This window comes from Vanessa tameamea, chromosome 23 (assembly GCF_037043105.1).
Source record: "Vanessa tameamea isolate UH-Manoa-2023 chromosome 23, ilVanTame1 primary haplotype, whole genome shotgun sequence".
Classification (NCBI taxonomy): domain Eukaryota; kingdom Metazoa; phylum Arthropoda; class Insecta; order Lepidoptera; family Nymphalidae; genus Vanessa; species Vanessa tameamea.
The window spans coordinates 9,035,855-9,053,719 of NC_087331.1; the positions used below are offsets into that span (position 1 = coordinate 9,035,855).

Here is a 17,865-nt window from a genome sequence, read left to right on the forward strand (position 1 = left end):
AAATCTAAAAGAATGTTTTTTTTCCAGCTACCTCTGCCTTAGCGGTTGTATAACCCGTGCAGAAAAGGCAGGTGAAGCGCGCGAGAGTATTCAGACCTTGCTCACGGTCAGCGCAGATCTCTGCCATCCTTACTTGCCAGATATTGTGAGTATTCTAGTTTCACGTCCTTAATTTCATTTTCATAATCTTTATAAAGTTAAATTTATAGATTATATGTCTCCAATAATCACTGTCAAATAATCAGGCACTCATTAAGAGTTAAGCTAGAATGACAACAGTTTGATGGTTACGACAATTTGTCGTTATGTCACCAGGGTGCGGAACGGACGTACGCGAAGCAGGCGCTTCGTACCGCTCTCGGAAAAAGCGTATGCGGCTCCCGAGCTGAATTCTGCATGCTCTTCGCTAAGGGAGCGTCTCTAGGACAATGCGGGGACTTCGTGCGAGCTGCGAGAACGGCTCACTTGCTACGAGCTATCGCTGAGATGGACCATCAGATCGTACAGGTGAGACAATCAATTTACTGAAAAAAATGGCTGGATTAGTGATTTATTTTTTTAAGTTAGTGTTTTCAGGTTTCACACTTGATTGACGGGATAGGATTACTTGATGTTCTTTTAGGTTTCTATTTAAAGCGATCTTTAAGTCTTGCAATATAATTTGTATTTGAAATATTGTGAATGCAAATGACGCACACTTAAAACCAGTAGTTTTATAAAATATATATTTGTAGTTACACGAAGCTTACAGTGTTGTGGGTATATCAGAAGGTAATATTTCGGCGCCAATGCCCGTCGAAATATTTCTATTTACCAATAAAGGGAGATGATTTGAAAGGACGATCGTGGAGGGAATGCGCACGACTACGTTTCGCATGTGCAGTACCGGCTTTACTATCAACATTACGTTTAAATATATTTAACTTCGATAATAATAACTTTAAATATTTTCAGCGAATAGCAATCAAAACTTTGTCTTTTTATTTTCTATCATTAATTGTTAATTAAAACAAAAGATATCCGAACGTCAGTTCGGTCACTCGTTTTATTTAAACGGCATCTCGTTACCATAGTATTTGTTCAGAGTCCTTAATTAACCGGAGTATCAATGCTGGATGTGTGCTCAGCAAACAGGGGTCCGGTTACAGCGGGATGTAATGTGTGGGCTTTAGGATCTCAATGATACTAAGGGTGACTTGGTTGTGTATGGAGGAAGTATTTTTTGAAACATTTTCTTCAAATTTTTGCCAGAAAAAAGTGCCTCATAATATAACGTTTACATAAAGTCTATATTTATGGATCTCTTTTCTAAATTGAATTCTAGAGAGGAAATTTTAAGGATCATATTTTAGTTTTTCATGATTTTTCGAAAGGTTTCATTTTTGGAACGAAGTTCCTCGTGCTTTATACTCCAGACACTTTGGGAATGATACTGGGCAAAAATAATCGTAAGACTATGACCGTCATAATACTTGCTGTAGTATTTGGGTTTAGAAAAATGAATCCCTCAAACGTTGTTAATGAATGTCATCATGTCTTATATAATAATAATACATAATGGTAAAATAACTCGTTCCAACCTCTCGTTTTTTTGTGACGTATAGTGAATTGTACTCGATTATTATTTTTTGGTTTACGTTTCTATTATATTAGAACTTTTTTTTTAAATTAGTTTATATCAAATCAAATGAAAAGACATTCTTGATTCAATATGGAAGCATTACTTTATTGTATTCGATGACCGGTTCGGCAAAGAAAATACTCCGACCTGATAAGAATCGGCGAAAGAAACTCGGTAGGTTTTTTTTTTGGCAATTTGTGATTACTTATGTGATTTCAATATAACAATTTGGACGAGAGTTAAATATGGAATCTTATCCATCTCGATCCGACTCCGGGCCGCGTGTCTCGGGTGAATCGTCGTGTTTCTCTGTTTGACCACGACTACTGTCTTACGAGAATGTATTAGTGTAAGACGCTCGGAGATAAGACAACAACGAACTAGGACAACGAAACGAGAGTTTGTCAATTCCGTGAAATGGTTTATACGTTATTGTAGTGAGCTTAATGTTACCAATTCCCTTTGCATAAATATTACTGTTTACTTGTCGTATATCTTGTATTATTTAATGCTGAGATGGTTTGGTGGTTTGCACACTTTGATTTTAAGCTAAGTTAACATTCCAAGTTCAAATTCGGACTATTACATATTTATTTTTTAGGATTGCCTATATATAGGTTGTACATAAACGTTTACACTTAAAGTATTTCTAACTTTAATCTATACGTAGAGCACAAATATTACTTAAAGGAGAACACAATATGCACAAGTAAAAAAAAAACATAAAATGTTATGACAATCGCACCACAACTGTACCGTTAACGTAGAATAATTTATGGAAAAAACTACGGCAGAAAATAATACAATATATCCATATTTTATATACTAGTCGTCGGCCGCAGCTTTGCTCGTGTTTTAGAGTTTGTACGCCGGGTGTTAGTTAGTAAAAAGTAGCCTACTCCTTTTTTAGAATTCATGCTTGTTTCATACGAAATTTCACCAAATTCGGTTCTTAATTCGAAAGGGCAAGAGCTCTTCACCAACCACAGACAGTTACTTTCGCGTTTTCGATATCACTGTAGATATGCTTTATTGATTTGTGTTTGTAATTAATCTCGTATTTGGTGGTGGAAGATAATATCGTAAGGTAACCTCCATGTGTGTTTGTGTGTGTGGTATGTAGGTGGATTGTAGGCTGTACGGCTTCACTCCACGATACTGAGGAGTGGAGCAGTTACTATACACGTCAATTAGATTTGACTTTAGGTCGTTGCAGGCGAGAACTCATAATATCTATGAATATAATCCAAGAGAAACCACAGATTCTATTTGACATTAAATGATTATATAACTAAGGCACATCACTCAATATTATTTCTAATATTATAAATGCGAATGGGAATTTATTTGTTTGTTACTTGTACGTGTTAACTAGTCAAGTGATCATCGTGAAATGTTATATACACGGGAGCTGTACAGAAATGGTAATACGGTAACTAACACCTGCCCCCACACGTGAGCGTAACCACGTGACTAGTGAAATATACAAAGATGATAAAAAGCGTGACTGGTATTTGTTGGTTTGGTACAAAAGAGTACCTACTACTGAGTTTATTTAAATGAACTGTGTATAATAATATTCATGCTGAGAAATAAATGTGATAATTCATTTCTTGCTGGTTCTTCCAGGAGATATCTATGTTCTGTATCTGTGTTTGTAGCCTATATATTTAATGTAATCATGTAAAATGACGATTCTAAAGTACTTTGTATATATTTACGTAGAATCTCTTTAAAAAAATTGTATGAGGTTCTATTCATCGACGGCTAAAATAACAATCAATTCGCTAAGAAAATTTATATAAGGCAAATTCTATCCTGAATCAATTCTAATCTTTATTGAAAATGAAAGAATGAAATCCTGATCCTTGTAACGAAGTTAGGTTAGCTCAATCAATTTAAAACCGCAGCGGCTACAGACAAGGAGCCAATTTATCATCTGTTCACGGAACCGTGGCTTAGTGATGTGCGGTGTACGGACATCGATATTATCGATATTTTAATTTACTCTAAAATAACATAAGTAAAAAGTTTTTAATTCTTTATCGATTAATCGTTGTTGTTAAATTATTATTTGATAAATTAACATTTACAAATATATTCGTTTGTAAAGAGTCTTAAAGTAAAACAATATAACGGTAGATGATTTTTTTATTTGTATTTTAATATTGAGTGTCATCATTGTCGTGTTATGGACGAGCGCCCGTTACTGAATATTTTTTCATATATACAGCACACCTTCGGCTGGCTTAAGTTTCAAAAACCAACTATTATAATAATCTATACATATAATAAAATTGGAGTGTCTGTTTGTAATATTAAAATAACCGCTTTTTACTAAATGCAAATGTAGGTATGTATACGATACATATATCAAAATAACATTTATTTTAAATTTTTGTCTGTCTGTTTGTTCCGGCTGGAACGATTTTGACGTGACTATCACTGGCAGATAGCTGATGTAATAAGGAGTAACTCAGGATACAACAATATATTTTTGTTAAATTTAAACGCGCACGAAGTCGCGGGCTCGGATAGTAACTAAATAAAATACCATAATTTTTGATAATCACGTGTAACATCTTACCAAAATAGGTTCGTCGGTCAATCGATGTCTCCGATAGAACACTAAAGGCAACCCTACACGATGTACATAACGTTTGCGGAGTCCATCGCAAATATATTACGTAGCGATACTGTTTACAGAACTACCGGGATCGGTGCTGGTTTGTTCCGGTCTTGTGTAACTTATATAAATTCTATTATCCTTCTATTTCAATTGGTACTTCGATTTTAAGAATTTTGCTTGAAATTAAAGAGCGTTCAGTTCAGGCAGGATATAATTGTATTTAACTAACATAACTTTGTATTTTAAAGGTTTATCGAGTAACTACTGAGTATCTTGTCGGCGGTTCTTCTCAGTATAATCTGCATTCTGAACCGATGGTACTACTTGCTTCACTGACTATAGTTAAAATGACGATTCAAAAGTGCTTTTAAAGTTCTACTTGAATAAAGTATATTTTGATTTTGATGTATATATCATTTATATATATGTATATATATAAACCGGGTCCTATCAAAACTTATATTATACACAGTAAAAATATTTTTTTGGATATTTAAGCTATTTATTAGGCAGCACAACGATTATGATGATAAGGATAATAAGTTCCTTGCCGGTTCTTCTCGGTAGAATCCGCCCGGTGATATCGCTTGACTATTCCAAAATATTTGTAAAAATTTACATATCTCAATATATAGCTTTGATTTCATTGAATGTTGTGGACGATGATGCTTTATTTTAACAATGGACAAATGGTCCTGGTACCTGGTCACCACTGCCCATTGATATTGGCGCCGTAAGAAATTGTAACAATTCCTTACATCACCAATGTGCCACCAACCTTGGGAAGTAGACGTTGACCTTGTGAGTGTAATTATACTGTCTCACTCTCCGTTCAAACCGGAACACAAAAATACCAAGTGTTGTGTGTAATTGATGTTTCGCGGTATAATATATGACGAATGATTGGCACCTACCCAGACGGGCTTGCACAAAGCCCTACCACCAATTAAATGTTCTTCTGGTCGATTTAAATCCCAGCTGATTCTGTCAATGGCGCAGATTAGCCAACTGTGCAGAAGTTATTATAGTGCAAGTGTGTGAGCAAACACAGTTCCACTCGTATCTTTCCTTATTCTTGTAGCGGTTTGGCATGGTCCGATACAACCAGAGTTCAGGCACAGGACCAACGGGTTTACATGCTCACTGAAGCCAATGGAACACCGCCAACTTATTTAGAGTGTCTTGCCAGAAACACCCCAATAACTATTTATTTGCCTGACCCTCGGTCAGACAATGGAATAAGTACGAATGTATTGAAGATAAATAGACTTTTATTTCGAAGTTAAAAGATAATTCATTAAACAAATTCGAGGTATTAATGTATATGCTTTTGTATTTTATTTATTACTCGTCGAATCTTTTCTTTGGTGTCTTGTTTTAAAAGTAAATTATATTACTATTTTGAAATCATTGTCAAAATATGTAACGTTACTCGATCGCAAAAAAAAACATGGCGCCAATTATTATTCGAGGGTGAATATAACGTGACAGATGTCACTCGAACGTCAAAGTTTCGGTAACTGTGACGTGGTAGCGAAGCGAGCCGTAATCGATATCATAGTGATGTACTTTAATCAATAATATAAGCGAATTAATTGTGGAAACTGATATCAAATTGATGTCAAACAGCGTTTCTTCTTAATAAAACTATAAAAAAAACACGGTCTTGTTCAAACGTGTGTCGTCTATAACAAATAGAGCAAAAACTTTTTATTCATGAAATAGTTATGCGGTCAGCAAATGGGCCACCTGATGGTAAGTGGTCACCATCGCCCATCGCGATATCATTGGTCGTTATTTAATTTTGTATTATTAGGAATCAGGTATTTCACGGAGTTCCGTAGCCGTAAACGAAATCATCGGATATCCGAAATAATCTATTCGATACCGTAACCGAATCCGATAAATAAGTTATATAATATTTTTTATCTTTGCATAGTGTTATTTGTTTGAAAAGAGCGTACTCTTTCCTGAAAGGCCGGCAACGCACCTGCATACCCCCCGGTGTTGCAGATGTCCATGGGCGGTGGTAGTCACTTTCCATCAGGTGAGCCTCCTGCTCGTTTGCCAACTCTAACATAAAAAAAAAATTAAAGAGAGTAGCTGATTGTTTTTAAGACAATTTTGTTTCTGTGCCGACGAATAAAATGAAAAAAATGTTTATAATTTCTAAATGACGTAATATTTCGTATCCGAAACAATAGGATAATGCGAAATAATTTTGTATCCGTAACCGTATTTGAAATCGGTAAGATATTTATATATCTGTATTTGTATCGATTCCAATGTCTTTTATGTAGAATAGTAAATATTGTTCTGGTCGAAGGTCTCCGATGCTATTATTGAGAAAAGAGATTACAGCATAATTGACAGTGAAGGAAAACATTCGAGTTAGAATACATGTATCAGAGGAAATTCTGCTAATAGCTGCTGCTAAATGATGCTGTGTGAGAGGAGGCAATTTCCCAGCTGTGGGATATGAATGGGATGATGCTTTGTTATGTATGTCCTGATTAAACAGTGTTTTAAAAGCGAAGTTATAATTAGTTCCAATTTGTTTGTTTGCGAATTTATTGTGAAATTTGAATTCCCATAATGACGACTTAGTACTTATCAGACACTTTTTATTTTGTACATTTATTTTATAAAATCAATTATTTCGTTGGTTTAGCGTCTACATTAGATTGTATATTCCGGTTGTTGAATGTTTTTGTTAATACATATATTCTTCGGAGTTGAAATTTGGCACCGTATCTGAGAGCCTCCCTTGAGAAAAGTCGCCTTGGCCAAAATCGGTCAGGAGGACAAAAATAAAAAAGCCACTTAGGAGTACAATATTTTTATCTTATACATTTTTTAAAAATGAATAGAATGTTTCACTTACTGGATTTTTACTTCTAATAATAGATCATGTCTTTAACCTAAAAGATCAAACTTGAGCACCACTGATTTTTTTGTACTTAATTAGTGTTTATAAAACTATACATCTTCGTCTACCCAGTTTTATAATATAAATAGTAATCGAAAAATGAGTATTATAAAACATATGAGTATAAAAAACACACACAAACACGTCGGTCGTAGGTAGGTTAGGTCGTACTCAGCTATGATCATATTTCTGTACAGATATACGAAAAATAATGTTCAGAGCGGAATAATGAATTTACCTTTCACTCATAACTTCAAAGTAAACTCAGAATGTAAATACTTAGCGTCTACAGATAATAATAAAAATCAAACAATCCAACTCTCCCGGGTACTGGATCCAACTTTGATGTCTGTATACCGGCCCCATAATGGCATGAATAATTGGCGACCCATGGGATCTCTCGGTTTGTTTAGTTGTCTACGGTGGGCCGTAATAGATAATAAACAAGATTATAAGTTTATTAGCTGCGGTCACAGATGTGGTACACTCCTGTTTGTAATGGTTTTTGTGTGTAGGGTAAGTTTTATGATTGATTGTTGTGCAATTGCTGTATGTATTTTTTTTAAATAATCATCCCGGCCTTTTTTGTTTATTGTTTACGATATGTTTTTATAAACAGTTGGGTTTGTAATATAATATATTCGTTTTTCAACATTGGTTAAACATTTTTTGTATCATGTCCCAGATTTATCCGGCTCGAAGGACTAAATATCAAATTTCATTGTTTATAAACTATAAGAGCATTCTAAGTACATGTTAATGTTGTCAAAGTTCAAAATAGCTTTGCAATTAGTGGTTAATCGTCACCTCAACTTCTATATTATAAATCAAATATTAGTATGTTTAAAAAAGGCTGTATTCATAAATAATACGTTACCAACGTGTGAAAACGCGAATAAATCAATCCCCTATATAAAAATCTCGCATGTTCACGTCTCATGAAAGCGAGAGGTTGAAACAATGGCATTGCGTGACCCGCAGCCGTGTGCTCGGAATACGAGAAGAGATTTGTACATCTACGCTTGAGTGAGAAAACTTGGTTCACGGTGGAATGGGGGGAAATGTTAAAACATTCGTGGCGGGGTAACATTAGTTGGATTTTAAGTATAGTTACGAGAAGCGGTTTCGTTTGACTCAATAATTTGTAAAAAAAGTAAATACAGAAACTACACGTTTAGTATTTGTTAATATTGTTTTAAATTTAAATAAACTTATTTAATCGAGCACATCTTGGTCGTGTTACTTAGGGTTTTAAAATGTCTTATACTTTAAATTAAAGCGGGAATATGTTCGTTCATAGTTTACTCATATTATTCTTAATTAAAATTTGGATTAAGTTTAATTCATAATGATTCTATTGAATAAGTAATTTTCAAGTGAAATAACTCAAGCTGGTCACTATATCCAACAAACAATTCGTTTTGCTTACGGATAGTAGAATTGTTTTATTCCCATTTACGATTTCCGATTGAAACACTAATATTTGTAATTTATTCGTTATATTAATTATTATTATTTGTAGTTTTCGAATCCGTAATTAGTAATGGTAGCTTATGAATAAAATCTCGTTGAAAATTCTACTATCCGTAAGCAAAACGAATCGTTTCTTGAATATAATAATTATGAATTAGTCGTTTTTGTCTCTTGTAAACAATTACCGTCGTCGTTTACTCAATGGATGGTATTATTAATTTGTCAGGAAGCATTTGGTGAAGGCGGATGGCCGTTGGAGTTCCGCGCGGCTGTCGCGAGGTTGTTCTCTCAGCACGCACCGAATGAAAAGGAGGCACCGCGGACTACAGCTTTACGTGAGAAAATTACCTGATCCTTATCCAAATTACTGTGTATAGCCTTTGTGAGATTAGCCGGGAATCGTAATATCGTTGTTACTGTTTGAACAAAACGTCGTATGTTAAAAAAATCTGCATAAAATTAAAGCATTTTTGAAACGAAACGAAAAACAATATTTTAACATACTTGTTCTGTTGTTTCAACAAGCGCGCTTAGTAAAGCTGTGTTACCCTACACCTTACCTACCACAAGCACAAGGGATATAACATAATAGTTCCCAAGGTTGATAGCGCACTGGCAATGAAAATAATGGTTAATACTTTTTTGGCCGTGGCAATCACTTACTATCAGGTGGCATTAAAAAATTAGATTCGTTTTCAGATCATTCATACTCAAATATTACACGAATTTTGTTATTAGGTTATTACGTTATGTTTATTGTTCAATTCCGTAAACCAGATATATTTTCAGATCTGAGCAACCAACGTCTAGATCAGACTTTGTCAGAGACGATGGTTCTGGACCTCATAGTACTCGTCGGCTTCGTGGTGGTCAACAATCCTCAGCTACAGGTTGGTGCCGCGTTTAGAAAAGTGGGACATTACTGTCTCACACTTTAAATATTTCTTATTTATTACTGACTGTTTATATAAACCTTTTTAGGTTTTTGTAAATCTGTATCTTATATCCTTCATTGTCTGAAATACTGAACAAAGTTAGATTAACTAATATTAATTTCATCTGATTGGTCACTGTTCGACTTAGTTTATTTCACTTTGATTAGCATTTCATGAACTATAATGACTATTAACATATTTTACGTCAACTTTGGTTCTTCTTCTTCTTCTTCTTCTTCTTTCTAGTCGTTTCCTCATTACTGAGGGTCGTCACTACCATGTGTGTGGCTCTCCTGTACACTTCGCACCACCTTCCTCCAGGCATTCCTATTCTGTGCCAATCGTTAAAATTTAAATTTAAAAACAACTTTGGTTAGTCGCTAATAAAAGTAAAATCTCGTATATTATTTACGTAATAATAATAATAAATAATAATAAAACAGCTTTATTTATTCCACAAACATAAATTGTTACCAATAAATTTAGTAAATTGAACCATTTTGATTTGTGGACCCCCTCAGGGTAGAAGCCTCCTCCAAAGAATTACATTTATTTCTGTTTTTGGCAGAGGTCATCCAGTCCCTTCCTATGTAGGCCACAATCTCGTTCTGCCACCGAGCGCACGGGCGACCTCTCTTCCTAGCGCCAAACGGTCCTTTCCATCTCGTGATGTTGATAGTCCATCGACTGTCGTCATATCTCGCCACATGACCAGCCCACCTCCACTTCAGACTTTGAGAGAACTGTAGAGCATCCTTTAGCTTAGTTACCCTTCGGATTTCTGTGTTTCTTATTCTATCTTTTATTTTTATATTTAAACAGCTCCTTTCCATTGCCCTCTGAGTGGTCTGTATTTTATATCTCGCCTTGTGGTCATAGATCCACGTTTGGCAATCATAGGTAAGACTATTTACGTAAAGCCTTCGCTAATTAACAACGAATTTATATTGAAACAATATGTTTCTTTTTTTTCAATTTCATAAAACATCAAACCTATAAATAATCCTGTGGTCGTTTTAATTATAAAATATGCGCACGTGATGAGACAGGTGTGGCCCGCATGAGAACTAAGCGGTCGCAACGAATACGAAGGCGATTATTGCACTTTGACACAGACGAATGAACGGCCGAGAATTTGTAATGCCAGAAAAAGCTGCTCGAAGTCTTGTACTAAAATATTTATTTATCGGAAGGTCGGCTTTCGTGTTTTATTTATATATTCGTACACATTTATAGCGGACTGCTCGCTTTTTTTTTAGTGTTTCGGTGTTGAGTGAAAAGTCACGTAATTAAAAAGTAAACTGCGTATTGAAAAACTCGTCAATGAGTACGTTTAGAAGATAAATATTAGCTCTTGTTGATATCAAATAGTTTCACCCTAACATTTTTTATGGAAATCGCCAAATTTAACACTTAACGTTGTGGGTACTGATTAGATTTTTGTTGACGAGGATTTTGTACGGGTCTGTCCTATCCCACCTAATCGTCACATTCTACCATACCTACCTACATGTTCTATTCCACCAAGCAGCAGTTCTTAGTATTGTGATGTTCTGATTCGAAGGGTGAGTAGGACATGACATTTTAGTTACAATGTTTGTATGTTGGTGTGTGGGGACCACTTATCACGAAGACCCTCTGCCACGGCGCCTACCTATATGATTTGTTTATTAAAAAAAGCTAACTAAATGTGTTTGTTTGTTATAAACTAGCTGTTGCCCGCGGCTTTGCTCGCGTGGAAGTTTAATATATTTACAGATTAACTTAAAATATTACGTTAATTTAAGACCTCCTTGTATACATTGGAGTGTATTTCAATCCCTTAAGGCAGAATATCCAGAAACGCTTAAATACGTATCTGCTCATTTTTAATCAGTATCTCATAAATAAAGTGTCATGTTTCTGACTTAAAAAATGACGGACTTTCACTTTTTCTATTTCACCCCATTAGTGGTAGAATTTCCATAATTCCTACCTTAGTAGATGTCTACTCAATAAAACAATCCTACTCACCAAATTTCATGGCCCCAACTTTAATAGTTTACGCTCGGCGATGATTAATCAGTCTGTCAGGACATGTTTTTTCTGTAATTATATAATATAAATAAATAAATAAAAATAAAAAATCGAAAGAAAAAGAATACATTCCAGGCGCGTGATATCTCCGTGTCTGTGTGTTCATGTTTTATAAATTAACGCTAACAGAGAATTATGTTTATATTAGTGAATTTATGGGAAAACATAGTTTCTACAAGTTTAACGTATCACTAACTGCTGTATCTGTAATCTATTCGACTACACAGTTTTGTACTTTAAGTAATTGTTCAAATATTCATTGCCAATATAAAGATTGATTTTAGTTAGAATCTATTGGTCATGATATTTCATATTAGAATTAATTGTATTATCCACTTTCGAAGTGATTCTAACTTGACCGTTAAAAAACAACACATTGTAAACACAAGAAGCGAAGTTAATTATTAAAAGACAACAAAGTTCCCACGGGCACAGGTGTCTTTGAACGTGGAGTCGCTCAAGGAAGCAAATTAGGGCCGCTGTTGTTCCTTTTGCATTAGAGCAGGGAAGTGACCATCCAGATGAATAATTTATATGGTACTTCAACTTTAATAATGAATTTCGTTTTCGTAAGAACACATGCGTTTTATCCACGACGAGCTCGTGGCCCTTCTTTAGCAATTTAGTTTTCCAGAATTAAATTCCCCTTATTTTTTTGCCAAATATTTTTACTATGATAAAATTATTTTTACTCAACAAGAAAAGAGGCTTAGATCCTATACATACTATTTTCTTTTATATTCGTAATTTTATTGCACGTACTTATATATATGTATATATTTTAATATGTATATATTGTTAAAAAATATACTATATATTTTTTAACAATATATAAAAATATTTCGAATTAAAGTATGTCCATTACCGCTGTCTGCACGCACACTGCACAGACAAACAGATAATATTTAAGTAAAATGTGTTTTTTGCCTTTATCAAATTATCTCCAACGATTAATGCCTTAAAAATATTGTATTTACACGATGTCGATTATATGTATGTACAGTGTTTCGGCCGTTTCACCTTTTTGTTGGACATTGTGATATACGTTAATAGGTGTTTTAATGGTTTCGGTTATCGCGACTTTGAAATACTGTTAGTTGGAGTAGCCTTAACTTTATTCTTTTATGGTTGCTAAAGAAAATGTAGACGGTATTTTTAGATAACGATGGAATGTCTCGATGTTGAATAGTATGTAGCGTAAATAATGTTGTAGATTCCGGAAAGTATCCGTGATCGCCTTATTTCGTAACTTTCGTTTGATATTTTTAATGGATATATTTTTTGGATTTCTTCATCTTATCATTTTTATTCGAATTTATACAGAATTTCTATAAATTTTAAACTACCCATAAAATTATAATAAAGTAAGATTTTTCGTTTTTAATATTCACTACATATATTATTTTATAGTTTGGTACATAAGAAATATTTTAGTACAATAAGCTCAGGATCAGTAATATTCTTAAAACTTCTTATCAGTATTAATTCGATTCGGGCGAATACGGCTAGATTATCAACGGCTAAAACTTATAAAATTTTAAAGGTAATGTATTTTTCAGCGCGTTTTGTTCCTAGTTTCCTTGAATAAACAGTGTTAGTATCACCATAAAATGAATTAAATTGAGTAAAAACCAAATAGAAAGAACGTTGGTATTAATTAAAATTAATGAGTTTTACTTTATTTTTTTAATTGTATTTACATATTAAGTTTATTTACAATAACTTAGACTCATACATTTTCAGAATTCATTTAAAAAGGATGTATTCGTATGCTGTGTTTACTTCTAAGTAATGAGTTTGAAAAAACAATCCTGAGGTTAATGAGCACTCCTTAACTTGGTATATTTTTCTATTTAGGAAACAATCTGCGAGGGCTGGAGTGTGATCAAAGCTCTGTGTACGCTGCCCGCCAATTGGCTCGTATCTCAAGCGAGAAGTCACGCACTGTTACCAACATTAATCGCATTGGCCGAAAGACCGGCGTCCGCTGCTGCTATTGCCTCCGAAGTCAGCATGACCGTAAGTATTTTACACATATATGTATATATATATATCAAATTCTTCAAAACATATGATTGTATTTGGTGCATATGATAATAGTTTAAAATTAAAACAAAATCTATTAAATGGCAAACTAAACAGGCTGTAATAAATTTAAATTATTTATGTTAATGTTGTTTAAATGAAATATTTGCTCTTATCAGATGCTTGAAGAGTTCTATGAAAGCCCAGAGGCTCAGAAAATAAAACTCATCCAAGTGATTAAACAGGGGAGGACGAAGAAACCACCAGGAAAGAAGTAAATACAAGAATCGACAATTTTATAAAACAACTGAACCTAAGGAAATGAAACTAAAACCGAATTTATGACTAATTTCAATGTTAATGACTCACCAAACACTAATGATGTTGAAAAACATAACGAACACAAACCTTAAACGGTACTAATAGATACAGCCGATAGGAATTTCCATCATTTTAAACATTTATTTACATCAGAAATAGGAACAGTTGAATAAGTAATACGATTATTTTAAATCTTAACTGATTCACTGACGATACAAATGAAATTTGACATGACAGAATTATTGGTCGATTTGACTGCTATGGAATAAAATTGGCGAAATATCTTGTTCACGATGTGTTGTAAACAAACTGCGTGTGTGGCAGTTGCGTCATGATATTTTATCTCTTAGGCACTGTTATTTAAATACTTATCTATTTATTTTAATTTACCTTTATTTATAATGTTTTAGACATTGTTTGTGACATTTTAATGTGGGTATTGTGGAACACTTAACTATCTTTCTTAACTCCTCCACCCTTTAAGTCCTTCTTTCGAAACATTCTTAATTTAAGAATTGTCTGCGAAAGGATGAACCTCATTTCGGAATCGGTGGTCTCGTCTATACTAGTCTAAAATGGTTGTTGCCTTCTTGTATGTAAAGAGATAAAATGTCATCAGATGGATTTATTTAAAAAATAATAATAATCAAAGGTCTAAATAATTAATTTAAATTATTAATATTATTATCATACAATTTAACGAAATAAGTTGTGCTTTAAGAAACTGCACTCCATCGGTTATTATTTAGGGTACTTATTTATTGAAATATATTAATTTATGGTTTCTTTTTTTTTCTAAAATTATATTTTTTGTTTCAAAAACACAGCTTCATAAATCTTCATATTACGGAAATATATGTATCAAAATTTTTGGTAAATATTTTAAAGATACAAATTATACAGACACTTTATCGAACGATACTTTATTTGGTATTCTTGAAGTTTTAACTTCATTATTACAAGAATCAGTTTTAAGTTCTTTGTAAAAGCTTAAAGTTTCCATCGTTGAAGGTAATACTTCAGTGCTAGTCGCTCCAATCGTCCTCGTGACTGTAAATTGCTTCGTTACGTTACAGATGTTTTAGAGAATGATATTTTTTTTTGTTGTTTCTATATTTAGTTTAATTATTTCGTGTTAATCTTAATTTAGGTTAGTATTCGAATTTGGAAATTGTAACGGAGAATGCGATGCAGAATAATTGGATCGGGGAGTTCTAGGACATACACGAAACGGTAAGCCCTTAGGTCACCCCGAGTAGCTACTGCGTCGTATATCACTGATTTGTGTTCTCGTACGTCAAAATATTTTAACTTTTTTTTTTTTATATTTTTTAATTCATTCAATCAAATTTTGTCTATACGTTTCTTGAACACTGGGTATATTTTTTTGTATTAAAAATTGTATTCTATTTCTAAATTAATATATAATTAAATTTAAGTTTGTTCCATATCAAAGCTATCGTTTTGAATTTAAAAATTTAATTATGTATGTCTCAAAACATTATAAAAAAAAACAAAAAAAAAATTAATTGTCTATGATTACAATGTGAAATTAGTAGCTCGCTTTCAACATAAAATGATGCATAGTTAATAGTTAATAGTTGTTGTGATAGCATGATCTTACTATTGATGTTATGTGTTGTAACGAAAAAAACTAAAAAAAAATAATAATAAAAATATCAGACATATTTATCCAAAATCTAGATGGAAAAAACGTTTAGTCTACAGATAATCTTTGAAACATGTTGTATAATGTTACTCGGTAATGTAAAATGTAGTCGTCTTACGATTTTTGATGTGTCTATACATATTTTTCTATGGATGTAAACAGATTGCAGATGAAACAGGAATTCTGTAAATCAGTTTCCTCTTTATTTATTTCCAAGTAGTTATTCGGATCAACTGACTTTTATATCCGCACAATTATATATTTGTGAAACTAAATGTTCATATTTTTTATCCCGAATTTTAAATACAAAATTAACAATTATATTTTTTTATATAATAGTATTATTATGTTTGCGATCCATTGTGTTCCTCGATCAGTATTCGTTTTACGCTAAATTTTATACGAAATTGAGTGTGTTCACTCGATCGTGGAGGGTCGGTGCATTCGTTGGAACTGTTCGAGATACGTAAATACATCTTATGGTATAACTATCAATGGGCGAGGGAATATTGCATTGCGTTCGTTTTGATCTTCCGGTTGACAAATTGGTCGATTAAATTTGAATCGATTTGTTATACATCTATTCGTATCCGGTAGTTAATTTTGTAACTGTGTTTTTTAATATATGTATGTATATAAATGTTCATTAAAAAAATAATAACATGTAAACAGTGGACAGAGTACACGAAGCAAAACGTTAGAAATTATTTTTCGCAATTTCTGAAATATTGGGTATGTATTGACAATATTTCGATCGTTCTTTTTTATATTTATTTCTAGTTTTTAAATGGTTCGAATTCGAAATGAACGGTTCTTGGTGGTGCTGTTATGAGTCAGCAACCTTATAAGCGTAAGATGTGTTTACGTGAGGAGGTGTGCTAGAAGTGTGCCTTGCGGGACACCAGCCGTCTAACGATGGACGATGAAAGGGAATTGTTAGATATTAAATTATAGGAACGCTGTGATAAAAAAGTAGAGGTAGACATGAAAATTGGCGAAAAATCTTTTTGTAACCGATTTGAAATTTTGTATAGGACTGATGATGCACACATTCGAAAGCCTTTGTAAGTACCGAGATGGTTTTCCATTCATGATTATGTATTTCCGTTTGTGATAAGCTTTTAATTAAAACTGTGATTTACATTTATTAGTTGTACGCTACTTATCGATGTATAGGAGACTTTTTTTTTTGTTAGCTTTAGTGTCATGTTATAATGAATGTATTGGATCTGTGATTTCTTTCCTTTAGCGTTTAATAACTTTCGCGTGTATCTTTCATTGTCTATTTTTGTGTAAGCGGTAAATAAACATTTGTGTAACAATATAGTCTTGTTTTATTTGTTTGCACCGAAAACATTTTTATATCTCGTAATTTTTTGTTCGTGTAATCAATAATAGTGCGATTGTCATAACATAAATGACGATCGGACGTTTTTTGAGAAACAGGATCTCAAAACCAATAGAACTCCCTGTTGCTTATTTAAACAATACGGGTGTTTCATTTGCCAGTGCGTTCTTAAATGATAACACACCTTCGGAATGAAATGATCATCCGCTAGCTGTTATTGAAAATTCGCTCGAAGCAGGCAGACAGGCTCCTGTAGGCTTCTGTATGATCCAAATGAGGAAGTAGTCTCGACCTCATCGTTTGAACTTGGAGAAACGTAATTCAATGGTGGCACTCTTGCAAAATATGTTTCGTTAGAAAGCTGCGGACAAAAACAAAATGGCTGCCATCGCAATCTCGATTTCCTATTTATAACTATATAAGTTTGAAATAAGAAATGAAGCTTAATAGAATAGTTTCACCGTTTTATCATAAAAAGTATTTTTATATTTTTCAAATATTGTATGAAGGTTTTACAAGAGCACGTTTGACATTATTTCCACGGTAAATGAATAATTCTAATTATACATTAAACAACAAATTCAAGAATATCCCGTCTACCTTGTGTTGTGCTGTAGGATTGAAACTGATAGAGTTTAAAGATAAGAAAGTAGCACACGTGTGTAACTACATTTGACAGGGGACTAGTAATTACACGGCGAGAGATGACCTATATTTCCTACAAAGTCACTGTTTACAGGTGGAAAGTCCATCTGGCCGTCTGGTTTGAATTATAGAAGGTGTTATTTATTATTTTCAACAAAACTAAAATATACTTGCATTAAATAAAAATAAAGAAC

General features: G+C 33.2%; 1 protein-coding gene across 2 annotated transcripts in view; it reads left to right on the plus strand.

The window, feature by feature from the left end:
• LOC113395194 (S phase cyclin A-associated protein in the endoplasmic reticulum) overlaps positions 1 to 15,688 on the plus strand; it is a 61,796-nt gene extending 46,108 nt beyond the window's left edge. For both annotated transcript variants that reach the window (XM_064218592.1, XM_026632765.2), the window contains 6 exons: positions 28 to 145; positions 316 to 507; positions 8,879 to 8,987; positions 9,442 to 9,542; positions 13,521 to 13,682; positions 13,868 to 15,688. In XM_064218592.1, coding sequence (XP_064074662.1) covers positions 28 to 145; positions 316 to 507; positions 8,879 to 8,987; positions 9,442 to 9,542; positions 13,521 to 13,682; positions 13,868 to 13,966 — 781 coding nt within the window. In that variant the 3' untranslated portion in view covers positions 13,967 to 15,688. The remainder of the gene's footprint in view (positions 1 to 27; positions 146 to 315; positions 508 to 8,878; positions 8,988 to 9,441; positions 9,543 to 13,520; positions 13,683 to 13,867) is intronic.
• The last annotated feature ends 2,177 nt before the right edge of the window (positions 15,689 to 17,865 follow it).